This window comes from Botrytis sinoallii (assembly GCF_014898435.1).
Source record: "Botrytis sinoallii strain Bc 23 chromosome Unknown BSIN_004, whole genome shotgun sequence".
NCBI classification, from domain to species: domain Eukaryota; kingdom Fungi; phylum Ascomycota; class Leotiomycetes; order Helotiales; family Sclerotiniaceae; genus Botrytis; species Botrytis sinoallii.
This window is the reverse complement of record NW_024066031.1, coordinates 2,044,333-2,072,332: the sequence shown is the minus strand read 5'-3', so window position 1 is coordinate 2,072,332 and position 28,000 is coordinate 2,044,333. Positions and strand designations below refer to the sequence as shown.

General features: G+C 40.6%; 4 protein-coding genes across 4 annotated transcripts; 1 reads left to right on the top strand and 3 right to left on the bottom strand.

The window, feature by feature from the left end:
* Positions 1-5,250: 5,250 nt before the first annotated feature.
* Positions 5,251-7,574, bottom strand: EAF02_003051 (uncharacterized protein; the record flags this gene model as incomplete). The annotated part of the gene is made up of 4 exons (XM_038899099.1): positions 5,251-5,379; positions 5,434-5,614; positions 5,664-6,836; positions 7,015-7,574. 4 exons carry the CDS (start codon positions 7,572-7,574, stop codon positions 5,251-5,253), a joined length of 2,043 nt encoding a protein of 680 aa, XP_038761387.1.
* A 3,727-nt stretch (positions 7,575-11,301) lies between these two features.
* EAF02_003050 (uncharacterized protein) lies at positions 11,302-12,326 on the top strand (the record flags this gene model as incomplete). The annotated part of the gene is made up of 3 exons (XM_038899098.1): positions 11,302-11,391; positions 11,451-11,997; positions 12,064-12,326. 3 exons carry the CDS (start codon positions 11,302-11,304, stop codon positions 12,324-12,326), a joined length of 900 nt encoding a protein of 299 aa, XP_038761386.1.
* A 9,588-nt stretch (positions 12,327-21,914) lies between these two features.
* EAF02_003049 (uncharacterized protein) lies at positions 21,915-24,063 on the bottom strand (the record flags this gene model as incomplete). Its single annotated transcript, XM_038899097.1, has 3 exons — positions 21,915-23,518; positions 23,585-23,949; positions 24,005-24,063. 3 exons carry the CDS (start codon positions 24,061-24,063, stop codon positions 21,915-21,917), a joined length of 2,028 nt encoding a protein of 675 aa, XP_038761385.1.
* A 1,175-nt stretch (positions 24,064-25,238) lies between these two features.
* EAF02_003048 (uncharacterized protein) lies at positions 25,239-26,958 on the bottom strand (the record flags this gene model as incomplete). Its single annotated transcript, XM_038899096.1, has 9 exons — positions 25,239-25,525; positions 25,576-25,643; positions 25,695-25,707; positions 25,762-26,131; positions 26,182-26,249; positions 26,298-26,334; positions 26,468-26,568; positions 26,634-26,769; positions 26,824-26,958. The coding sequence occupies 9 exons, from the start codon at positions 26,956-26,958 to the stop codon at positions 25,239-25,241; spliced, it is 1,215 nt and encodes a 404-aa protein (XP_038761384.1).
* Positions 26,959-28,000: the final 1,042 nt, after the last annotated feature.

The following is a 28,000-nucleotide window of genomic DNA, read 5'->3' as shown; positions in this document are numbered from 1 at the left end:
CAGCATCCAATGATTGAAGCTGGAAAGGGGCGATCCTATGAATATCTATGCCTCGGTTACTATCCGACATGTACCTCAATCTATGGACTTTTGATCGTTGACGCCGTTGACGCCTTAATCTGATGGATCTACAAAACATCGTTAACCGAAGCAAAAGGCAGCAACCACTAACAAGTCTTGAATTCCTCGCTTCAATATCCTATGGCCGCCCTTACCTTTTGCTAAAAGGCATCTTCAATCCTCACCCCACCGGCCGTACGGCATGACCCCGGTCCCATTACACACCCAATCACAATACATCAAATCTTGCATTTGTCTCTCTGCATTTTGCCCGGCACTTGCTTCAATCCAGACTCCACCGGACTTTGCGTCCCCGCCCACTTAGTAATATTCCCAGTCCGCTCCGCCCCACCACAGAGCCCTGGTTCTGAGACTCGGGCCACCAACCAACCACTGAGCAGATCCAAAATTAACCTTTACATGATCCCCTGTCCCTGTCGCTCAGGTCACACTATTTGGCCTCTTTCCAGGTAAATCTCCTCGCGTGCAGACTCGCTGCAGTTGCTTTGTTTGCCTTATGGACGGTGGAGCTAATTTCTTAGTGCGCTTCCAAGGACCAGGATGGCAGGTTCATTGATCATGCGACTACCATGCGCTATTAAAATCCCAACCACAGCGAGAATTTCCACTAGCACATGCCATGATACAACCTACAGACAGACCTTATGTTACACTAGAGTACCGGCCCTGGGTCAATGTTTTATCGACCCTCCATGGTTGGCGCTTAAAGCTTTGACATTTTATGTTTGTAAATGTCGTTCAGCATGAAGAAAAAAGACCCTTAATTTATGTCAAACTCTAAGCACTCGAAGAACCCTGAGTCTTGAGGTGCTGAAGTGCGAAATAAGGAAGTTGTAAAGTAAAATCGATTACGCTAAGGTTAAGGATGATGCCCAAGCTAAGCGAGAAAGCAAGTAAGGATTTTCATCAAAAATCTATGGGGCGGAAAAACAATTCCCGATACAGATCCACAATCACATGCGTGTGCTCCAAGAGGACGCAAAGGATCCTTATTGTTCTAGAAAAGGAATGGAAGGGAGGAAAAGCCCTAGAGGCTAGGGCAAACCTAGCTAAAACTTCACTTGTAGGAGGAATAGATCAAGGCTAACCCAACTAACCTTTTCTTCAAAATACTTCAATTGACCACTCGCAACAGCTCGTTTGCTTACGAATCTGCATGCATGTTCCTTTCAAACAAGACAAACTACTGTACTCCTTCTCCTCGCGTGCGCCAAGTGTCTCAATTTCTTCTGGAAGGTTGCATGGAAGGCCGCATGTCGTGTTGAACATGTGCTCGTTCCTTCGTCTCTTTTGTATATGTACATATCCTATTAATTTCTTCACACCGCCTCTTTATTTCCATAGCTCCTCATGTACGATTACTCTTACATTTTGGAAGTTGGAACGATATCAATGCATCAGTGCATTAAGATTGGGATCAGGATTCACACAAGCAAGCTCCATCCAACATTTCTTGCGAGAAATAGCAAGGAAATGCCACGCGAGGAAATATTTCATAATGGATCTACTCCATCACCTACAGATAAATTGCGGCATGGAAGTTCACCTGTGATGAGCACCAGTAATATGCAATGCAATGTAATGTCATGTCATGTACGGCGATTTGTTATATGCACATGCCTGCAGGTGATATAAATCTCGTAACGTAACAAAGATCATTTTGGGATATCCATCGCCAATCTCCAGCCCAAACAATAAAAATTTCAGCATTGCGTAGCCTGCGCAACGGAAATCATAAACAAACGTCGTAAATTACCTATAACTTAAGATTTACATGAAATTCATTACCAGCACTAATGCTCCATTTTAAAAGATACTTGCCAGGGATGTTAGTCACAAGATCGGAGAGTTCCGCTCTGTGCGCCAGCGGTTCATTACTCAATCCTAACTTTATACACTGGATCTGCTCATCTTAGCCTGCCTGCTCGAGCATGTCTGCTACCGAATATTCCTGCTGGTATTGTCTACCGAAACGCCTTTACCGAAACTAATCGTCTACAACTTCCTCGTTTGGCAGTGGACGGTTCGGGGTTTAGGACTTTATGATCCAAATCGTGTGCAAAGGAAGTTCGGCTATAGCACTCACTAGTTCTTGTGGGCATATAATCAAAATGAACCACAACCGTTGAATTTCAAATCTTAGCTTACGGGACGAGAGGTAAGAAATTAGAGTCTAGAATATGTGTCCGGAATCCGGATTGAGAATTATGAAAAAGAAGCGATGCATTTACATTTTGAGCCCATTGTGTGGGAATTTGCCGTCGTTTTTTGGAGGTATTTCCCGAGACGAAATTTGGTTTAGACTCTTTGCATGTGTTTTATAAGGATCGTTTCGGGCCGTCCGATGACATCAATTACATAAATGGTCTCGGAAAGCCATCTGTTTTCGAGAGTGCGGCGTGGATTTCCACGTGTGATTTGGGGTCTACCGAAGTGGCAGTTCAGCACGGTAATGAACCAAGCCTCTGGTGTGACAATTCACGAATGGTGTGTATATTGGATTCTAAGAACTAAAGGAGATTGGATGTGAATACGAATCGAGTGGAAGAGGAAGTGCACGAATGCTATTCGACACTTTAATGTTATGTTATAAGATTTAAACATCTTTATTAATACGAACGCACAGTCAGCTCGTAGTATTTCAACACGGGTAGGTACTTGGATATATCCATAGGATGCCGAATAAACATTCAATGCAGGGTCCTACACCATACCAGGGATTTCCTTTCATCTCTCTCCAACAACTCACTCGTCATCCATTTAGCATCGTTCCCAAAAGAGAAATGCAGACTTATGAGCGGAGTTCAGTATTCCACTCCTCTCCTCTCCTCTCCATCATGGAAGATCTTTCTTCCATGGTTTTACTGCCTCTACCCGGGCACACACATCCGACCTTTAATACCTCAACTACCGCCGCACAGGTTTTAACTTTCCAGCATGGACCAAACGTTGAACGCTCAAACTCAAAATATCAAGCTCTCTCCCAAAGATCCACTCTTTCATGTATTACTACAAGACCTTGGAAAAGTCAAATAGATTCAATATCTGTCAGATATATGATTCCACAGCACGGAGCAGATAATGAGCAGGCTTGAGCCGCTACACTTGCCATGGCTTGTCTATACGTAGGAGAAAAAACAGGCCGGAATTGACCAATGCGTAACACCTCTCTCTACGCGTTGTTTTGGTGTGTTTTACAATACTTACGCCGTCAACCTCTGTATAGCTTGTCTACCTTGAGCTGAGCTCATTGGTGTGAGGCACCAGGTACCTACGCCCTTAATTAACACTGCAGCTCAACATCATGATCACCAATCCACTAGACAGCATACTCACTCATGTATCTTGTCGCACAATTTTTGTCACCGCTTGGATTCCATCTCCAAATATTTCCAAATTCCCCATCATATCTGCTTTCTGATATACACGCGTATGTACCATATACGTCACAAATTACAACGTTGCATCGACATGAATCCGGAGAGGAAATTAGGTTAATCTTCGCCTCAACATCGGCCTCCCTCTCCCTCTCTCCCTCTCCCATTTCTTATCTATCAACAATTTCATAGACATCGCATCAAAGGTTTTCCAACCATCTTATCATCAACTGCGAGATATCATCTCGATCTCCAAAATCACGATCAATCGCTCTCTCAACAAACCAATCTCTCCCGCTCCTATCTCCTCCGAAGAGATCTTCATCCCAAACGTCATTCATTCCACTGCTATCTGCACTATGCATGCTCGGCGCCGGGTACACTGTATGTAAGGTGAGGTCATGACATTTTGTTTCTCGTCATGCGTATCTTGAATCGTAGATCTATCATGCCCTCCTCCCCGTGGCCTCTTCCTACCTCTCAAGCTCTCTCTATCAACCTATCCTTCGCAATCACAGAATCTCATAAAGTACCAGCTTTGTAGAAAGTCCATCGACTGTCAATGACTAAGCAGCACGAACACACAAGCCTGCTCCTTACTCATGCACCACCCCACATGTTTCACTTCGTTGATTCATTTCACCTCATTGTTGGATTTTCACGTGGTCTCTATTTATGGGACCGAACAGAACAGGTGGAGAGAAGGGCCTCCCCAGTCTGAAACTAGGGGTCCTCTAATCGTCCTGTACTCCCTGACACCAATTTCCATTTGTGAGTCCTATCAGGTACTCCAGAGATATTAGCCACGATCATGCACAGTGGTTGATCTCTAGAAATCTCGACCACAATCGAATTGAGATACTGTAGATCATGTGCACAAGAAAGGAGCATTTCCACAAGATCGAGTTAGAGCAAAAGATCCAGTAGATCCAGTATAATGTCCATCTTCAATTCCCATACTAATGACCCTATCAAAAAAGAGTAGGGACTTCACAATTTCAAACGCCTCTAGATAATTCAATCCATCCCTTCCATTTTCTCTTCCATCTCGCAAAGCCCAAGCAATCCAACCAACCATCCGTTAAGTTTTTATTCCCATCCCAAACTGTTTTGCCCAACTCCAAACTCGGTACCAAATGAGATTCGTCTTCATAGTGTCAATGATATATCCAAAATGATATTCAATGATTGACCACTCCAATCCCCTCACAATAAACCCCATACATACATGAAAAGTTCGAATCCTACCAATCTATTGAAGCGACTTATAACCCCCAATCTTCGCTATTAATGAACAACGCCTTCGTTTTTCTCTCACAAAATAACTGTAAGATAGGCAGAGAAAACAAGAAACAAAAAGAAAACGGTGCAATTTTTGTTTTTAAAAACATGAAAAAGGAAAATGAGTATTAGGCTCTTGTAATGTACGGGGAAAAAAGTAATAGACGTATGCAAGTATCAGCCAATGACTGATCAGCCGTCCTTCTGCTGAAGTTCCAATGGACAACAAATATATATTTGCGTTTGCGAAGTTACGTCACCATCGACTGAAAGCCATCGTTTGCGTCCCTCGTACCAATTCAATCTATGTCGGGGTATAATCTCTATACTCATCTGTATGATTCAGAACTCCGCCCAATGCAATCGTTTTGTTTTGGAAACGCCTGAGAGAATTTGAAAAAAGGACTTTGGGAAATTCGTTACTCGTGAGGTGGTAATTACCGGGATCGAAACTGAAATAAATCGCGTGGCTTATTTCGGAAAATCGTCGGGAGCTCGAGTAGAGGATAGATCACATCATGCCTTCTTCACCAATACCTGGTAAACCTCCCATGGGGACTCCGAGACCTGCCAATCCAGCAGCAGCCAAGTGGTTGTTTAATTTGAGCTCGGGGTCGCACGGAGTGGAATGTTGTTTGTGCTAAATTTCATTAGACGTCAAATTCTCTGATTCTGAAGAATTGATGATACTCACATATTTGAGACCATTCAAGTTCTTATATCTCTTGCCACAATAATCACACTTATAAGGCTTCTCTCTTTCCATACCTTCATTGCCTGAATAAGGAATAGAAGTTTCTGGGTTGACAATCGAGAATGTACCGTCACCGTTTTCGTGCAACTGTTGGGTTTGATGACCGTGCGTCTTGTGATACCTGAACAAAATTAGTATAAATTTATATCGCACAAGGTAACAATGCTTACTTGAGACCATTTTGATTCTTGTAGGCCTTTTCACATCCGATGACGGGGCATCTGAATGGTTTGTGCTCTTCTCCCATCATCATTCCTGTAGGATCTCCCATTCCGTTCATGCTTGCCATCAATTGTTGTTGTTGGTATGCTCTCATCAAATCAGAGTTGTTTGTAAATTGTCCTTGTCCTAGCCCAAATTGAGCAAATTGTTGTTGAAGGGCTCTTTGGTTGTTGAAACCACCACCATTAGGACTATAGAGACGCTTGGCGGGTTCATCGATACAAAGGTCCAAGCCTAAATCATGTCCGCCGAAATTGAAAGGGAAATTCATATTATTCATATTCATATTTCTATTCCCCATATTCATATTCATAGGCATGCTTGTAAAGTCTCCATCCATTTCCGATGGGGTACCGGGAGCCGAGGTATCTGGTGAAAATGTCTGTGATTGCTGCATGGGTTGTGCTGTCAAAGTAGGGGTATTAACAGAAGAAACGGTTGGGTTATTTTGGAATCCAAAAGAGGAAGTTGCGGGAGTCGGTGGTTGGGATGCTCGGAGACCAGAGTGTTGCATGGTGGAGTTAAGATTAACGGTGGGTCTTGGTTGTTGGCCGAACATAGACTGTTGTGCTGCTTGCACAGGCTGATGATTATGTGAAGATTGAACCGGTGTATCCGGGGTGGAATCCATAGGTCCGATAGCATCGTCCATTTCCATATCTTCAACTCCGTCCATCTCATCAGTAGCACCTTGATTAGTTTTTTGTACAGGAGTAGCTGGTTGTGAGCGTTGCTGTTGTCGCATCAATTGAATACCTCCTACACTGGCTCCGGCTTGTGGCATCTGTAAGCCCGAAAGCCGAGGCTGTTGTGATGGCTGGGTTTGTTGCTGCTGAGTATGATGTTGTGCGGCGGATGTGTGTTGTGCTGCAATACCTGCTCTACCGTTGGGTGTTGAGTTTTCCCGAGCTCGTACAATGGATGAATTATTGCGAAGGGATGCTGGGGTCTGTTGCGCATGACACTCTTCGTAATGTTGCAAAAGGTCATGTAGTGTTGGTAATGTATTGCCACAACAGCTGAAATCTTTCATAAAGTTGGCTTCGAGCTTGGGAAGATATGAAGAAGAATGATATGAAGGTGATTGATATGGAAATGGGGAGGTGCCGGCCATGATAATACTAATCAAAAATTGTCAGTGTCATGAAAATGGAAATGGAAATCGTGTGCCCCGCACTTGCTAGGGAAGATGGAACATTCTCGTTTGGCCATTGCGATGACTGAAGAATCTAATTCTATGAATCACGAAATAATTGAAGCCACACAATGGCAAAGGGAAGAAGATCGGATTAAACTCACTCATCTCGAATCCAACTTCCAACAGATACGCCTCCCCAGCTCATACCTCCAACGAGGCTACCTGCCAAACTTTCGCGACGAGGACGATCATTAATTCTATTAGGATTGTGCATAGATATGGGTTTTGCAGCAGCAAACGATTCTTGTCTGGATCGACCCATGTTATCGTCGAATCCTGTGCCGGTCGTCATGATTCTGGCGGAGGTTTGTGAATCCGGGTCGAGATAATTGGAATTATTTTTGTTGCCTTGGGATGACGGAGATGACGATGTATTTCTGGTGGGCGTGGCAATATTTATGGGTGAAGAGGTTGTCGTCATGTTAGATTTCAAATTATAGTTATAATCGCAATCCTCTGGAGTCGGAGGGAATGAAGCAGTATTGTGTGAATCTGGAGAAGAATGTGAAGATTCTTGTGCTTGGATATGTAATGTAGAAGAGTTGGAGTTGCCTTGGTGCTCGAATTTATTGGTAGCAGTCGAATCGATAGGTATCGAGTCCGTGTGGGTTTCTTCGCATGAGGCGGCGTGGGATTGTTTGAACCAATCAGAGAGAGGCATAGAGATATTAAAAGTGGGTCTGATCTCCGCTACTGGGATTATCGAATTAGCGTCTAATTGAAAAATTGTGGAAAGGAAGTAAAACTAAGAAAGCCACTAAAGCACATTTAACAGTAATGAATTCTTGTCCTTGGTGCGGACGGTGCATGCCACTTGTACCAGGACTGACTGGGAACAAACAACAAGAGGGTCGGGCGAGGGGGCAGGGTGGATTAAGTGGAGAGGAGAGTTGGGAAAGGAAGAGAGATGGGATGTGGGCTGTCGGAGGAAACATGGGTTGCAAATATGTACTTGGTTCCATTCATGTAAAGAAGGCCTCTTGAGCATGTACTAGGTACCAATACGTACAGGTTGAGAAACCAAATATAATCCGGCAATTTTGTGTCGAAAACAACCTACCTAATTGGGCTTTAGTCGACTTCTACCTGGTAGTTCTCACGAACTCGTCTACTGACTACCTTGGTCCTCGATAGACGAATTGACAAATCGAATATATATGTAGCAGGTTGGTACAACAGGCGAACGTACTCTGCGAGAGGCCGATGTGAATAGTAAATGTGCTTGTGTCAGCTAGTTAGACACTCGCGTGAACTAAAATTAGGTGTGGTCGTGTAGTCGTAACTAAAGGTGTGAGAGGTTTTCGTTTGCCAGAAAGCGAATCGAACGTTGCAAGGTGTATTCAATGGAGGGGAGTAAGCAAGTATGTCACTTCTGATACTGTGGTTTCCGTTGGGACCAATATTTACAAGACGTTCTGGTCTGGATGGAGTGGTAGCGAACAATTTGAAGCCGGGGTTGAACTTGACACACACCAGACAAAGGAGGGTTGTATCGTGGCGCGAATAGTGAATAGGATATGGGAAAAAATACACGGTAATTGATGGAGAACTTGAATTATTCTTGCTGCAGGCAAGGGAGTAGGATCAATACGATTAGTGCATGTGAAAGTACCGTTGATAAAATAATGTAATGTGCGTTTTCCCATGGGCCCATGGACTGTATTTAACTACTTCTCGACTGGAGCTGGTCACCGTCTGAAATCAGGGTAATGAACATTACAGGAGGGTTCAAGCTTGTTACTAGAATTATGAAATTAAAGTTTGAAGTGATGGATGTTTCGTTCGGATTATCAAAGACCGGGTGGTTGGCTTGTGGTTGGCTTGTGGTCAAGCATTTTGTCAAAATGTTTACAAGGCTCAAGGCTCCAAGGTCTCTCTAATGGGTTCAGTCCCAACGCTTTGGATGAGATGCAAAAAGGGCTCCGCAGTTAATCTTTCTAGAAGCTTGAAGGATTCTATCGTTGATGATGTGTATCTGTAGATGTGGAGATGTATCGACCTTATTTGTGACCTGCTTGATGTATGAGACAAAATTGAGTATATCTTTCCTTTGCAGTCTACATCATGCTTCGGATGCGTTTACTATACTACCGGAATCCTTTAACATGATAGATCATATGATAAATATACGGTGAGATGAAACCAAAACAGCTCTCCTTTTTCTCGTTCGCCAAATCCAAGCGGTGAGCCCCGCCAAATCTGCCGACGTTGTGCGGCGAACGGAACCAACGGAACATAACGATTCAGAGAAGCGACAGTGTGTTGGATTCGAAGGAAAGGTCTCGACCTTGGAAAGATTAATATAGAAGGTTCTATGCTTTCTTCCCTTCCCTGAGACGTCTCGTTAATGGATCTTGACAGATTTCTCTACCACCGTGGCTCATTTAAATTGCCCTCGAGTCGTGCAACCTCGGTCCCTGATGGAGATGGGGTTTAGAATATCAAGTAGTTGTTTGAAGACTGTCAATCATTACTGAGTATCGCGGTCAATCCAAGAGCGTTAAATGCTTCAATGTGGACATACCATAAGCTATGGATTCGTATAGCTCACTCTTGCTCATTTCGATGTCATGGCGACTATCGTTCGCCAGGAAATCGCTGTGTCAATAAGTTCGGAGGCAATATTTAATATATCATATATGCAGCTTGATAACTCGAATTATTACCCGTACGGAGTAAAGCATCTAATAACCAATTCAAGAGGCAAAAACCCTGTCATCCGAATAACTTGTGGACGTGTTCGACGTACGAAGTTGTGGATTGTATATTACAGCCATGATCCTAACTGCTTGTACACGAATCGTGTCCATTGCTAGAGCAGAACTGTAACGCCAAACGCCTAGAGTTCGGCAGGTAAAGTTATGAACGGCAAGCGGTCAGAAGTTTAATCAGCAAGAAGACATCAAGATTCAATGTACAGAGAGTATGCCTCTGGATCCATGATGTCAGAGAGCAAACTCAATATCTTACTCTGTATACTTTACGCCAATCAGTATCTATATCTGATTAACAGGACGGGAAGACGACAAGTAGTCGTACGATGCGAGGGATGAAATCCAATCCGATCCGAATTATTTCTCTTTTGAGAGATCTATCATAATCGTTGTTTGACAGCTTGGATGAAGGTTAAAATTATCGGCTCTACTAGGTTGACTTTTTAGATTTGACTAGGAGGCTGACTCGCAAGTCCCTACCTATTTATTATACATCCTCGAGACATCGTATCGTACGTACGCCAAATCTAGCACGTGATGACAGTTCTTGGTATCGATAGCTGAGCTGAAATGGTTCCAATACCTAGGTACCTAGTGGTTTAAGGAATGCTCTAATGGAGGGGTAGCAGAGGTTGAAGAAGTTTGAAGATAGACAAAGTCCAAGCTAATGCCAAAGCCAAAAGCCAAACGCCGAACTTTATGTTCGTTATTATCGGGGCAAAACGTCCGCTGCTGCACATCTATCTCATGGGAATGAAGATCTTAGAAAAGACCGACGGACATGTATGTTCTATGGCCAATGGTCAACCCATTCCACTCGGTACTTTCATGGTTCACGTCTAGGTACAGTAGGATGGATCGGATCTGCATAGAAATGCTTCTCGTCTTTCTTTCCTTCTCAAAAATCATTCCGTATTGCATCATGACTGATATCTTGTGTACTACCGGTACATATATATCATTTCATTCCACTCCAGTATCAAACTCAACATCACATCAAAATCAGGATATTGTGTTTGCACGTGACGACGAAGGGAATTATCTCGGGAATCGTGATTCGGGATCCCATCACATAAGGTTAACTTACGATGTAGAAATTTTACATCATCATATGGCTGCAAGGAGCTTACAAACTGCCAAACTGCGAAACTGCATCATACCACCATTTTCCGAATATAAAATTTCTCGGGCTTTGAAAATGGAAAACGGTATGAGAAAGTTAATAAATATACCAGAGGTACCTACCGACTATATAAAAGAAGAAGAAGAATTAATTCCTTTTTGAAAAGAATAAATCAACAATAATATCAATATCAATATCAATATCACATCTCTACATCATACTAACATTTTCTCGGGATTTGATTCTAACCCCCTCCCCACTTCTTTAAAGAAAGACTTTTGAACGACATCATCGACTGACAGCTTATTAACGACCCATTTTCACGAAAACGAAACGTACGATCGATTCAAAATTACTACAAAACACAAGCAACTGCAAATATAAAATCATCAACAAGCAGTCTATTCAAGAACAACCATCAATTTACCTTTCCAAAGCTTCTTGCAAGAATCAATCTCCATATTTCCCCTCAATTCGATCTCCAGCCCACGAGGAAATAGCTTGCCACAAGAGAATTTCATCAAACCCGCCAAATCTACCACATATAAAATATGAAGATTCTTACCAAGGAAGAAGAGGCTGAGCACTACAATGCTACTTTAAAGGGTGGTATTACAGGAGGTTTCGTTGGTCTCGCAATGGTACATATTCAATCGCATTCTCCAAATCTCACTCAAACAAAACTGACCGAATCTCTCAGGGTGGCGCCGCACTCTATGTGGCCAACAGACGATTCCACACCATCCGCAGTCTCACCATTCCCATGAAAAGTTTCCTCGTCTCATCATCCGGTACTTTCGCCTCCATCATCAGCGCGGATCGCGCATCTCGCTCATACGAATGGAATCGCGACCCCTCGCGAAATTACAAAGACAAATCGACGCTCCTTTTCGAACAGGAAAAAGCGAATGAAACTACTGCGCAGCGTCTCAAGGCATGGGGGAAAGAAAACCGTTACTCAATCGTTACCGCATCGTGGGTGGCCAGTATGGGAATCGCCTTTGGGATGGTTTCGAGAAACAAATATTTGACTGGAGCCCAGAAGTTGGTACAAGCAAGAGTTTATGCGCAAGGGTTGACATTGGCTGTATTGGTTGCATCAGCGGCATTCGAGATGGGAGATGCGAAGAAAGGAACAGGAAGGTGGGAAACGGTTACGGTGTTGGATCCCAACGATCCGGAACATAAACATTTGATTCAAAAGAAGATTCACCACGAAGCTTATGAAGGAGAGGATTTATGGCGTGGTATGTTCCAATCATTTTCAGAGTGCTTTGACCAAAATGTAAATCTATACTAATCGATATACATAGATATGGTAGAAGCTGAAGAACGCCGCATTAATGAACGCAAGAGAGCAGCGGAAGAAAGAAATCACTCCTCGAGCAAAACATCCTCGGGTAAAGAAAACAAGGATAAAATCTCTAGGGAGATGAAGAGTGCTGGAAAAGTAGCATTTGCAGATGCCAAGGAAAGAGAAGAGAAGAACCAGGCCGAGCAGGCTGAAAAGGAAGCGGATGCAAAAAACGAGTCGGCACAGTCTGAACCAAAAGTGAATGGTAGAAATAAGATCTAAAAATGGAGGGTTTCGCTACCGAATCTTTCTAGTGTTTGTATAGGCATTGGATGGCGCGCTGCGTGATTTCTGGATGACAGAAGGGGGTAATTAAAAAGGGGGGTGTTTGGAGAAGGGGTCGAGTAATTTTTTATAAACTCCGGTTCTTGTATCATTAGAATGACAAACAAACATGTCTCATGTAAATTGCGTTCATTCAAGATTATCCTCAATATCTGGCAAGCGCCAATCAAACAAGTCGAATTCCTCGGTTGACGAAAATAGGAGCAGGAATTACCTACCATCGCCCATTGGTTGGGATGGCGAGTGTATTTTCACATCCGATTTGCAGTGATTGCAGAGCCGGGAATGACGAGTTTCTCGGTAAATAAATATTCTCCTATCAATGACGCACTAGGTAAACCTAGGTACTTGTATATAGATATATATATAATATACAGTAACTGCAGCCATCGCCTGATACCTTGGGAGAAAGTACAAATGCCTTCTCTTCTCTTCTTATAGCGCTAAATTGTCAGTTTGGAGATGTACTGGTCTGTATGGATGGGTTTATGGGGTTCGAATGGTAGTGGTGTTTAATGTTTGAATGGTGGATTTGGGTGTATAGTCTGAGAGGGTTCGCATCGAGATAGATGGGAGGGAAATGGCTTAGGTTGGTCTGCTTTTTCTTTATTTAATAGTTTGAGTAATTGCAGAGAGAGGAGCTAGGTGGTGAGAATATTGTTTGTCGAATCGGTTGGGTGGAATTCGTGCTGGTTTTGAAGGTGATTGGCGTTCAATCACCTGGAGGACTACAGATTTTAATGTGTTTTTGCGAGGGAGATCCAAGTTTTGTGCTCGCTTCTTTGGTTTGCTTTGCTTGGGTACCTATCTTATGTCGTGTTTGGGAATGTAAAATCTTTCGTGATTGTCTGGGTCGGTCGAGACGAGATACTGAGGGTTATTGTTTTGAACTATGATACGTGGGAATGGATGATAAGGCGGAAGTCGGGAATATAGACTGCAGATATTTTGCTTGGAGAATGGAGTCGAGTCGAGTCGAATCTGGATACGATTAGTTGAGTGTTGTGTGCCCGAGATGCTATGACGCGAAAAGCTGCAGTGGCATGGTTCGTTGAATGGGGAAACTATAGAGCTCGTCCGACTGTTTATTAGTCCGGACCTTGGATTGGTTTGTAGAGCTTGAGAGAGGAGTCAGCTCTAGACGATATATGAGATCATGTCTTGAGAATTTGTTGCAGGATGTGAACATCTGATGTTATTATCTATTTCCTAACCCAAGGCGTCTTGTTTGTAGTGTTCAGGAGATCACACTGATACGTCATACCATACACAAATCCAATTATCGATTAATCATCATATCCATTTGAACTCTCGGCTTGTCTGACAAAAGTACCCCTTCTCACATTATTTGCGTGCTCTCGTAGATACAATACAGCATTCTCGACAGATCAGTCTTAGATTTTCTCATTCCACGATATCTGCAAGATGAACGCTGTAGCCATCCAGAAACCAGACAAACTAAAGGTCGTTCATGTTGATGGGTCTCCATTCCGACCAGATTATCTTTGGGTTAAAGCTATGGCATTTGTTCAGAGTTGGAGTACTACTCGATCCCAAGATTGAAATTGGATGGGGTTTGCTAATACCCACAGCTGATTGGTGACACGTTGAGTTACTAGGTTCGCCTACTTGTATTGTGGACGATGTCTCCTATCTGACACTCTTCATATTTTGCGCAATGCTTTGATATTATACAAAGGGTGCGATTACTCGGCTATTGTTGAAGCAGGAGGTAAGGCTTGCAATACTGTAGTAATATCTGGATCGGAGATCAAATATATGGTTTATGTTATGGTGGTAACAACGTATATACTCTAAAAAATAGGAATATCCCACGAAGAAACCTTGGAGGAACTTAGCAGATAGAGCTTTTACGGAGTTTTACGACTAGAAATACGGTCTATGTGCGCGGATTCTGGAAGATATCGTTTCTGAATAAGCAGCAGCCCTTGGTGTGGAATTATTAGCACTGAGCAGTCTTCTTTGCCAATCACTTGTGTTCTCATAGTCGCCACAGAAAGTTCTCTTGTAGGGGACTTTACTCATTTATGGCGAGAGTACTACAAAATCAATGCTTGCCATTCTATTTGCCAAGCTGTAAGATATTAATGGATATGCCTTATCTTAAGAAAGAAATAAAAAAGCTATCAAGAGAAGCTTCAGAATGCACACACAACAAATTTCGAAGGAAACTTTTTCTTCGAAATACGACCCCTTTCGCGATCGATTTAGATCATAGTTATTAAACCAAATTGATTGCAATTGCCCCCAAGTGATTCTGACCAGTAGTTGTTGTGATACTGTTGTCGGCGCTCTAACACGAAACTCACACGAAAATTCGCGTAAATTTTCACTCCAAACCTCCAAAATAAGAATATAACTCCAATATGGATTGTTGCAATAATCCATCAATACTTCGGGATACAGCTATGATGGAGGCTTCTTCTGAAGCCTTCATTATACCAAACACTTATCCCACTGTTGTCCTAGGTACCCCAATACCTTCAAGCCCTCCCCTGCCTTCTGAAAACCTCAATTCGAAATCTCTAGCCCTATCTTCTACCAACCAACCAGCTAACCAATTCTGGAAGAAGAATTGAAGAGTTCAATCTATTTAGTGATCTCTTTATTATTCAAGATACAACCAATACTATTTATATATTTAATCAGAATAAGAAACGATACTCCACAATACTCTTTAGTAATTAGAATAAACAATCTAGAATACAAAATAAGGTAATTACACCAAAGGAAGCGATCCTAAAAGCAAGAGATCTTATAATACTAGCCTCAACTCTTTTTCAATTACATAATGAGCAATCAAAGCTATTAGATCTTTTAGAAATCTTTAGAGAATATACCGAAAAAGGAAAGCTTACTATAACCTTCAATATTATCGCATCCCAAATCATTCACCTCGAATCAGCTATACAGAAATCGAAGTCTAAGCTAAAACACTAATCAAAAAACCCAATCCCAATTACTACAATATCAACTAAATCAACTTTTACAACTATAGCAAAAGAAAGAGAATGGAATCTAATTAGTAAAGGAAAAGCTATTAAGCCTATTCCAATAAACAAAAAGATTGAAATCACTCAAAGATGTCTAATCCTAATCAAATCAGAAATCCCAAATTCTACTTCCTTTTCCTTTTTAACTATTCGAAACAAAATAACAAAGCCTTTCAAAGAGTGGAATTAAAGAGCTAGTTATTATAGCAACTACTCTATCCTTTAATAACAATATCATTATTATAATAAACAATCCCTTTACATCACAATTCCTTTTAGAAAAGAAAACTATTTAAAATAATATTATTAATTCGAGAGGATTCAAAGGATCAAAAATGACATAAAGTTATTATCCACAAAATCCCAATAAGAGAATTCTTAGAATCAAAAGGAATAGATTTTATTTTAAAGGAAATCAAAACCTTTAATCCAGATTTCAAACCAATCGGAACCCCCTTCTGGCTCATACCAGCTTCCAAAAGAGCTTATTAACAAAAGGGAGCTATAGTTATGGCTTTTGCTACAAAATCAGAAGCAGAATTAGCTATTCGAAAGCGATTATATATTACTGGAAGTAATACAAGAATAGAAAACTTCTATAAATCGAAACCAACTATATAATACCAAAAGTGTCAAGGGTTTGGATATCAAGATGCTTATTGTAGAAAAAACCCTTCTTGTGGTTTATATGGAGGCAAGTATATCATATCAGTACATTTGTATATGGTATATAACATCAAGGAAAGTTCTGTTAATACTTAATAGTGAAATGCTCGAACTGCTAAGGGAACCATGCAGCAAATTCAAAAACATACAAAACCTATCAGGTTATTCAACAAAATCAAATAATATTCATTAATGAATCATACTAATATCGAATTATTCAATAAATCTAATTAGAATTCACAAGTTATAGAAAACATTCTACAGCTTGTAATAGAACTTAATATCAATCTTATTATTATTCAAGAACCTTAATTATCAAAAATGGAAATGATTATTCAATACAAGATACGATTATACACTCTAATTTCATATAAACACTTCCGAGATTCGATCCCAAATACCGATTACGAATACTATTATATACCTCAAAAACCCTTCAATTTACAATCAACCTTTCTTTCGATTCTCTAAGAGATCCTGATATTCAGATCTTCGATTATCGAAATAAAAATAAAATCTTTCAAATAGTTAATATTTACAATAAAGCTAATTAAACTAAAGAAAAGAGCTTTATAATTGAAAGATGTTTATATAATTTAATGATTATATAAAAAAAACCATTTTCTTAAACGATTTCAATTCTCATCACCTATAATAAGATCCTTTTTGGAGAAGAATAGAAACACTAATCAACTAATCGAATGGTTTGAAGATCAGAACCTTATTCTTTTTAACAAGCCTGGTTTCAGTACCTTATTATATCAATCTTCTCAATCCAAGTATTATTGATCTTACATTAGCCTCAGAAGGAATCGCCTCTCAAATCCAAACTGGCAAACACTTTCAGATATAGGATCCGATTATATAGGAATATTATCGAGCTAAAGGGAAAAGAAGCAAGCCCCCTTAATACAACATCGCTAGCTAGATATAATACAAAGCTAGCTAATTGGAATAAATTCGAATTGATATTGAAATCAGAATTATTATATTCCCCTATTCTCTTTATTCTAATATTAACAGTCTTATCTGAAAAGGATTCCGCTAAACGGTTTGAAAAAAAGAAATAATTATTCTAATCTAAATCAAACAATAAGCAACTTACAAGGATTATTCAAAAAGCTACTGAAAATTCTATATCTAAAGCTTTGTCGATTAGAAAAGTAAAGTCATAATAGATCCCCAAATTAATAAATCTTCGAAAAAAACTAGAAAGAGTAAAACAATCAATTGAATTGGATCTGGAGAACTCAAACCTCAAAGAAGAATATCGAATTGCTAGAAACAAGTACTTTCAGGCTATTAAAACAGCTAAAAAGAATTATTGAAATGAATTTCTAGAAAAAGAGAATATACAAACAATATTCAAAGCAATAGTTTATACAAAGGATTATCAAGACTAAAGAATATCGGATATTTCAACAGAAAGCTTTTTTAAAGGAAAATACTCTGCTTTTAGATTAACTCTATTCCCACCTCCTCCTATCACTTTAAAACCATAATGGGAAGGATATAAGTAATTCAAGAAATGGGAATGGCCTAATCTTTCACAAATCGAATTAAGTAATACTTACTCAGCCAAAATCCAAGGAAAAATCTCTAGCCTAGATAGAATTATTCAGGAGATCATTATGAAAGTATACAAAGCAATTCCACGAATCTTTTTCAATCTATTCAGTAATCTAATTAATTTAGGATATTACCCATAATGCTAGAAATAAGCTATTGGAGTGATTCTAAAGAAACCTTCAAAACCCGATTATTCAGTCCCAAAAGTATATAGAGTCATTGTACTTCTAAACTACCTTGGAAAGATTAGTAAAAGGATTTTAGCTCAAAGATTAGGCTATTTAGCAGAAACTACTAATCTATTACACAAGAGTCAAATTGAAGGCCAACAAAAGAAATCAGCAATTGATGCAGCCCTTTTTCTAACTATCGAAATCGAAAGAAACAAGCAAATCCATAAAAGACCTCAGTTCTATTTATGGATATAAAGGGAGCCTTCGATTATATTTCAAGAAATCGATTACTAGATATTTGTAAGAAATTGAAACTGCTAACGAATCTCATCTCCTGGATAGCCTCTTTTCTATAACAAGATAGTTAAAACTTTCTTTCAATAATCAAATCGAATCTTCAAGCCTATTTCGACCGGAATACTACAAGACAGTTCAAATTTCTCCAATCCTTTTCCTAATATATATTAGAGAATTATTCTTTTCAAATCGATTAAATTTCTTTTTTATATTGACAATATGCTTTAATTACAAACTTATCCTTATAAAAAAAGAATATTAGATTTCGTGAAAAAGCTACAAAACAAATCTATGAATTCAGCTTGAAAGTGCGATTCAATTCGATTTAATAAGACAGAATTAATACACTTCTCAGCATCCAAGCTAACCAAAAACTTCCTAATCATATTATCCATTCGGATATTATTAAATCTCAATCTTTAATTAAATAATTAAATATATGATTCGATTCAAAATCTCAAATTCAATCAACATATCAATATCCGAATTACACAAACAAAAGGAGCCTTTTATCAAATAATTCAATTAGGCAAAATATTGAAAAAGGCCTGAGTCCTAAAACTCTTTAATAATTATATATAGCTTATATAACTAGTATAGCTGATTATGGATTATGATTTGGTAAAAGGATAAGCCTACTTCACGAATAAAATACAAATTCTTCAAAACCTAGCTCTCCAAAAGATACTAGGAGTTTTCAAAACCGTTCCAAGTCTTCCAATGGGAAATCGAATCGGGATTAAAACTAGCAAATATCTGAGTAGACTCAAACATCAAGCAATACACGTTTCGATTAACAAAAACTCTCAGTCCAAACATTCAATCAATATCGAAAAAGCTATGTTAAGCAGACCAATATGCTAATCGGGAAGCAATCAATACTCCTCAAAGAAAGCCTATACAAGCCAATTCAATCGATAGAATTAGGAAATCAATGGATAAAAAATTTGGAGTCATTCCTCTCTCGAAAAAATTATCCATTTTCACTTCCCTTTATGAAAAAGGAAATCCGTTCAAAATTAATATGAGCGTAGGCTTCAAAAGAAAATGCAGTAATACTCTACAATATCATTCTTAAACATAGAGATCAAAATACTATTTATATTTATATAGATGCCTTTCCACTGAAAAGGGAATAGGTATTGGTATAGGGATAGTATTAATACAATCGAATGATCAGATTTCATATCAAGAACAAGTCAATATTGGAAGCAATCAACTAGTCTATAATGGAGAGCTATATGGAGTCACCCCGAGCCATCGAATATACTAGCTCAATCATTAATAGTAAAAAGAAGTTCAAGATCTATTCAGATAATCAAGCAGGCCTTTTTTGATTGAAACACCCTTAGATCATTCAGGGCAAGCATACCAAATTCGAGCAATCAAGGCAGCCGAAGCCATTATAACTAAAGGATCTGAAATATCCTTGAATTGGGTATCAGGGCACACATCAGTTAAAGGGAACGAGCTAGCAGATAAGCTAGCAAAAGAGGTTACTACAATACAATCCATCTCAAATGAAACCAGTTTTGGATTGCTAGAAATGATAATCAAAGAATCCTCTTTCGATTAATGAAATTCAACTCTCAATCAATATAAACTCAGATCCAATTAATCGGCATTAATCTATTCAAAGCTATTTCTATGGAAAATCGGATCGAAAATTAAGCTACCAATTGGAACCAATCGAAATACTGCTAGTGCACTTTTTCAATTGAAATTAGATTACAGATATATCAAATTATATCTATATCAATTCAATCATTCTAATAATAGATGTATATACAGTAATATTGAGATATTGCAATATCTTCTGATTAGCTATCCTATATATAAAACAGAAAGAAAAGAGATATTCCAGAATATATTATTATCGAAAATCACTATACAATTCCTATTGCATACCAAAATAGATATCGAATTAGCTATCAAATTTATCAATATTATCAAAATCATTATAAGGGTATAGCATTTAGTAAGGATTTTTGAATAAGAAATAATAGAAAAAGAAATAGTAATGGAAAAGGAAAGAGAAGAAAAGAATAAAGAAGAAATAGTTGAGGAAATAAGAAGGGGGCTTGATCTCCTCACAATTTCTTGATTGTTAGAATTTTCTTATTATATGCAATATATATAATAAGCAAACACTATTCCTTAGCATTTATTTTCATTTTCCTAATAAGATTATAATCAATATTGTAAATCAAAAAGTTATCTGTTAGGCTCATCAAGCCTAGCCGTCCTATATAGTCTTAGACTGAAGGTGGACGTAAATTCAATCAATCAATCAATCAATCAAGCTTCAGAATGACCGCTCTACCTACTACTAGCCTGAAACCCATCGATCCCGTTGAAAGTCTCAGCGCCGATGAAGTTCTTGATCACACCAAACCCGACTGTGGACAAACAACCAGATATTATATAAACGACACTCTTCAATGTTTGTTCGATGCCAAGTTACGAAATCTGCGTAGAATTATTGTCAAGTATGTAATACAGGGTTAGATTTCCATCTTGCGGCCCTTTTGCTTGCAGAAACCTTTGCTCGGAAAGATGTCAATGTGAGGAATATCTTGTATATACTGTTGGCCGAGAAAGCTTTCGGAAATTTGCAAGTGATGGAGAAGGATTATGCGCTTAGGAAGAGGCTTTTAGAGCTTGGTACCGAATTGGTTGTGGAGGGAATTATTAGATCGCTGTCGGTGGAAGTTTGTGAGCTGGGTTGGATGGTGTTGAGGAGCGATATGTATTGTATGTATTGGGATTTATGATGAAGGAACTGCTCGTGTAGGTTACATATTTCAACGACTGATGGACCATAAGGTCAGTGCCAGGAATTGGTTGATAGGACTGCAACTTTAGGAACGCTTGAGCGTGCGTAGTGAATGATAGACACAGAAGTCTTGGGGGGTAAAGATAATGGTTTCGTAGCTGATGAGATGGAAAATGGGGCTTTCTAAAGGTTCAGATTGTATTTCGACGATGCAAGATGCTTGCTGGTTTGGACCAGTGAATGTAATGTTGGCCGTAGCTTCGAGAGTGAGGTGGGCGCAACCTTCAATTCCATCGAGATAGATGACACTACTGATGGTACCATATCTTCTTTCATAATATAAATAATTAACTTTACTTTTATCGTGTTATATCATACAAATAACTGGATTCGGCGATTTTTTTCTCGTCCAGTTGAGGCCTTTCTTTTCATGCAAGGAATGGTTGTACTCTGGTTTGCGTCAATGGCTCGACGTAAGAATCTCTGGGGAGAGCATACTAAAATATGGCGTCCTGAGAGATGGTAAAACGACTTCAAACCTGATCGCTGGATAAATCTATCCTTTGGGGCTGGACCATCAGTTACTCGAGGAGTGTTGGATGTCGAATATTATTCGTCGGGCTTTCAGTATGTGGATACAACAATCAAGGAGAGGTCGTGGCAGACTTCATCTTAGTGCTTTAGCTGAATTGTTACTCTGTTTTAATTTTTTAGGGAGTAGTAGGTGTGCATGAAGTCATGCAAACAGCTTACTCGAAAGCCCAGCACTTTTGCAGAAACATGTGAATGAATACTTAAACCACAAAGGCTTCATACATGTGCAATGATATTAATCCATGAAGTCTTCGAGCAGGTTTTCTCAAGAACTCAGAGATCGATTCAAGATCAATCCATATTATGAAGGGGCGTGAAGAATGAGAAGATATGTGCGTTTTTATTTCTATATACAGTGGTTCCACTAAAATCTTTTCAAATTACAAAATTATACATTACTATCAGATTACACCCTCAGTCCTGCTCGAGTATCATCTCAAGAGCTAGCTTCGGCAAGGATTACATCCGCAGCCTTCTCACTGATCATGTAGATCGATAGTGCAATGTACATGCCCGGAATCTTTGGGAAGACACTGGCATCAACAACTCTCAATCCATCGACACCTCTGACCTTGAAGTTGGTATCCAAGACGGCCATTTCATCATCATCAGCTCCAATAGGGCAAGAGCACGATGCATGATGTCCCCAAGCCTCATCGAGCGCAAATTGCTTAAGATCTTCCTCAGAAGTAATGCTCTCATCTGGCCAGATACGGGTAAAGGAGCCATCGAGCGGAATGAGGTTCTCGAATGCTTTGATTCCAAATTTCATTCCCTCGTACACAGCTTGGAGATCCTCGTTACCACCAACACCGGTGTCGAAATAGTTGAATACGATTTCGGGGGTATCACGGGGATCGGCAGATTTCAAATTGACGGTTCCGGCGTTGTTGCGCGAGTGCGCCTTGAGGGTCAACCAGGTCCAGATATTGCGCTTTGCGAGCGCGTGTACGGAGTAGCCGGGGAAGTATCCGTTGAAGTAAGCGGGAACACCGCCAAGGTAGAGATCTTGGACTCCGTCTGCAACGGAGGAATGCTTAGGGTATGCGAGAGCGATACCGTTGGTAGAGTATCCACCCTTGAGCAAAGGAAGAGTCTCCCATTGTTCGAGACAGGGGTCAGTGCCGTTGAGGAAAGTACATTCTTTGAGTAAGGAGAAGTCGGATGTCGAGTTTCCGACAATACCAACTTCGTAACGATCTTGCATGTTGGTGCCTACACCGGGTAAATCAACAATAACTGGAATACCGAATTTCTCGAGCTCAGCCTTGGGACCAACACCGGATAATTTGAGAATTTGAGGTGTGTTGAATGTACCACCTGAGACGATGACTTCTTTGGTGGCGGTAACACTTCCGTAGGTGCCTTCCGAATCGTCAACATTTTTGCTTCGGGGATCAGCGCGGTAGAGAGATTTTCCAACAATGAATTCGACTCCGGTGGCTCTTGGTTTAGCAGCAGTAGTGTTGAATTGAACCTTGGTCACAAGAGTGTTGAGTTGCACGTCTAACTTGTATTTCTTGGATCCATCCGAGTGAGTAGCATTTGCAACGCTCCAGACAAAGTCTCGAGGAGAAGAACGAGAGTATTCTGGGAACTTCATAGCGAGAGGAACCTGGTACAAAGCATCGACGTGATCACGATTTGGCGAATCATTGTTGATATCCAGGGCGAGAACTTCAGCCAATCCAGTGACTGTGGTGATCAAGCTTCCAAGAAGACCCTTGCCCATAGTTGTAGCTGCGGCAATGACGAGCGAAAGAACCTTTTGATCTTGAACAATGAGTTCTGGGTTAGTAACTTCGGTCTGCAACCAGCCGTCGAAACCATGGCCTGTGACGTCTGTGCTGAGGTAGTGACACGATTCGAGCTTTTTGTAGTATTCGCGCATCTTTGATGGTTCCCAGGAATCATCGCCGGTTATGTTTTGGATGTATTGCCAGTCAGTTTCTTGGGGCAAGATGGTGATCAAAGCATTGTGCTCAGCACATCCACCAAGAGTTCCGGTTCTTGGGTAAAGAATTCCCAAAGGAGTTGCGCCTAGGATGTTGATTAGCAAGGTCCAGAAAATCCCGACTTAAACTCGACAAGAGGAAACTCAATTACCTTCAGGAGGGTCAAGACCAACATAGAAGTCTCCGTCAGTTGTCTGGTACGTCATCTTCGAGTCTCTTGCTTGTCTGGTCTCATTTGCGTAATGTTGAACAAAGAAATCCCATCGAATTGGATCGTACTCTGAAGCCAAAACATGCAATGCAGGAACTTGCATCTCAATATCATCTCCATGGTCCTCTCCAGCATCAATAAGCAAGACTGAGTGACCTGCTAGAGCAAGTCTGGCGGCTACAGGAGCACCTCCCGGCCCACTTCCTACGACAACATACTCATAGGGATCAAGAGTAATGTTCGCGGAACTCGATGTGGCGCTCGCGGTACGTTGGTGAAGATGTTGATGTGTATGTTGCGACTTGCTACAAACGTGTTAGTCAGCCGCCAGAGTATACTTATGGAGATTCCGGCACTCACAATGCAGAAGTCGTAAGACTGAAAAGAGCGACAAGGCTCAAAGATCTTTTGGGAAACATGGTACTACCAAATGATCAAATGAAACCAAAGAAAACAAAGACAATTGCCAAGGAATGAAGGAGTGACTGTGTGTGTGATGAGAGACTGTCCACGATGCTGAACTGAACTTTATATATTGTCGAGGCCCTCCACTGAACCACTTCTAATGGGACTGTATTCGCAATTTCTCACCCTTTACTCTTCATGATCGTTAATACAATTCCCCGAAGGGATCGCAACATAAAGGAGGTGCGAAGATCACTACCAGATGTTTGGATGGCGGAATACACAGTGTATGCTCGCGACACCTTGACCCAGCAGTCGTGATGTTCATGAGGAATTCCCAATATGATTTTGGTAATGAAATTCAAAAGTGGAGAAAGACATAAGCATAAGGCATTCAATTTCCCAAACCGGTAGAGATCTAAAATTTGCATATGAGATGCTTGTCTTTCCCCTCTCGAAACGTTTCTAAGTACATTTTCCCTGAAATTTTAGGTGATACGCCCCGCAAAAGCTTGATTGGAGTTTGCATGGGAGCCCAGACTCTTCAATTTTCGACCTCAATGATTAGAGTAATGATGTGCTCGTTCATCTTGGATATAAATGCGAATTATATTAGCCGTAATTACTAAAAGTCCCTTTTTGGCAAAATGCCTGGCAATCGCTGCCGATCTTCCTCTTTAACAGCTCAAAGGTTGTCAAAGCTTCTTTATGGGGGTCCGAGAATAGGTCTACGGAGTAAGCGAATTCTGCTAGCGCAGGGGGTTTAGTGTCGGGATATAATTGTGATGTCAGAGTTAGCGGTGTGGTGCACATTAGTATCTTGATGAAAAAAGATTGACAAATCAAAGATGAATATATGTAGACCCTCAGCAATGGTGAGGCTCATCTGCCAAGAAGGTTTGGCCAAGACTGTCTATTTAAAACGACGAAGAAAAATCCAGCCCCAAATGAAGAGATTTAAAATATTGAGGTACTGTTGTCGAATCAGATCTCGTGCTGTGGGATATAATTAGATATGTACATTACGTTTGCGTCCTTCGGAGAGTCTCAGACCCAGTTCAAACGCTTGTGAATTAGAACAAATTTCGAAGGAAAACAATTCTGGAATATTTATCTCATAATGCACGCCGGCGTTTCATAAATAAACTTCCCAACCTTCTTTAACAAAAAATCCATGAATGGAATGCCTTTAGACAGCGTTGCAATGAGAACTGGTCAAGAACTTTGTGCTCGAAGCATCGACATCATCAAGTGGAATGAAGTCACCCTTCTCGGTCCTCTTCGGCGCTGAAGCTTTAGAGCTCATGAATGATCTCTTGCCAGTTGTCCCCGCAGTTCTTTGAGTGCTCACTGCTGCAGTTGTCTGTAATTTTGGCATTATCATATTCAGTAGAGGTCGTAATGCTGGCAAGCACCCGCAGAATATGCCAACGTGCATTTCGAGAGTACTCCAATATGCCGCTGGACTGTAGTCCCCTAAACTGACATTTAGTAAAGATGATCTAGAAAACTAGTGTTAAACTTACAGGTTATATTTGTTGTGTTGGCAAATTGAATGAGCGATTGAAGACGTATGATGCTTACTGCAGTAACGCTGTACACAATTAGCAAACAAGAAATACGAAACAATTGAAGGAAGTCCTACAAAATTCCTAGAGCTTAAAGGGTCTGTTAGTAAAGTCCTACGAAGTGGGAGGCAGATTCAAACTTACAGAACATAAACATAATAGTTATTTTTTTGGTTGGAGACATGACCAGTTGAGAAAGTTTGTTCAGTGGCAGGCCAATGACTATAATATCCAAAACGATGTTGATAATAGAACTCAGCCATCCTTGGAGATGGATGTTGTTACAAGTTCCAGTGTGCAAGCCATCCCATTGATGCCATCCATAGCTAACCGGCCAGCATTGGAAGATTGTTGCTGCCACAAAGCTAACACCATATGCAACAGAAAGTCCGAGTGTGCCCCAAACATAATAGATGAAGGGCTTCTCGCGAAATACTCGAAGAAAAAGAAGGCAGAATGTAACTTTAGTCATGGCCATTGCGGCAAGATAGAAACATTCGCCGAGAACATAGTACTGATTCACGTTAGCTCTTAGCTAATGACTTCAGAATCAAGTGTACAAACAAATAAAACAGTTGTGATTTCATCAGCTGTCAATGTCCACATATCTTTTCCGAGACCATTGTTGGCCACTGTGATTTGTATTAGTATGATAACTTAAGCTCATGATTGTTACTTGCAGATGACAGAGAAAACAGTTGGAGGAGTCGCCAAAGCCTAGACTCCATTAGCTGAGGTCGCACGTTTGAGGTTGAAAGCTGTCGACTAACCACAACAGCACACATTGCCCAGTCATCCATACCCCATTGCCTTACTTTCAGAACGGTAGCCAGCAACCGTCAAAGAAGGCTAGCAAGGCAACACAACCTCCAATAACACCAATATACTCGCCGTCTTTCCTCCTGTCTCGTACCGGTGCGCTACACATGGTCTCGGTAACATTTTTGGTAGCTTTAAAAGGTTAGAGACAGCTCGGTGCAGGGATTTTCTTCATTATTCTGACAAATCTAACTTACTTAAAAGTTCAAAAACAGTACAGCTTTGCATCGCGCAGAGTGTGATGCTCTCTTGTAATTCAGCGTTTGTGCAAAGACACACCACATCTGTCGCATCACATCCAGACGTAGGAATAGCTTTTGCCATACATTTTAGCTAGAGGCGGCCGTCAGAGGAGCCAGCAAGAACAAGGTACTCAATGAAACTTACCGAGCAAGTCGGATATGATGCTTCTGCGGCCTCTAAAAGAGCGGCGGATGAACCCCTGGGGGTTAACGAGGACTGTGCTGTGCAAATCATGGTCAAACTGGCCATGACAGCCATAATATTGAGCGACAACTTCATGATGACTCCTTAGTACCTTTGGTTCGTATAAATATTAACGATAGTATTAACCGAAGTAAAGTACGAAATTAAAAGAAGGAATTCAAAAAGTCAAACAAAACTACAACGAACGCTATCGTAGACTTGGGAGAATCTGATCATGTATAAGTGCGTGTACTATAACCCTGCGAATATTAAACAGTATGCCATGCTCCAACAACCTTGAAGCTGATGTCAAAGTTTGTCGTTGATCGGCCCCATAATTTATTCTGCTTCTAGTCAACGGTCGTGGCCGTCATATCCCTTACCTGTTAGAATGACCGACATGGTAAGTGAGTGGGTTTTGGATAACTGTATCCGTAGTCTCGTGTCAACCCCTTGAGGGGATTCTATCCATGCTTCTTGGCAAGGTACTGTCTTGGGGTTTTTACCAATCGAGCAAGTACAGTGCTCATCCAGCCAACGAAGAGTAGGCATTTGACCCAACAGTGGTGCGGCATATTTCGAGAAGCTTGAACCACCCTACTCCATAGATGATTGTCTATCACAACCGGGGACGTCGAATTGCGACAGAATATTACGAAACATTCGAGCTATCAAAACATTCTAATGGGGCTGTACTTCGTGTGTATCGATAATTCTTCGAAATTCAAATAGAGGAACTGAAAACGTTTGGGAAAACGGTTCTTTCTTTCCATCGTACCATGATCTACCAATATAGAGTTTAGACTTTCGGTCAAACTCAGGTGTATGCTTCCAATTGGAATCGACATGGTTGGGCTGCTTTGACCGTTGGATTTACATCTATTCCATACGATCTTGATCTGAACTCGGCTATTGAGAGAATGGGTGTGAAAAGTTTTCCCGGGGTATGTGCCATGCTCATTGCTCAGCCATGTTTGTGGAAGCACAAGCCTTAGAGAGGTTGATGCTAGACAAGGAAGCTATCGTCCAATCGTTTACTAAAGTTGCGTAGGGAGTGAGTAGGAGGTCGGGAGTAGATAAACTTTTCCACGGCTGTCAGCTGCCGTACGTTAGTCGTTGAGATTGAAGTATATCAGTA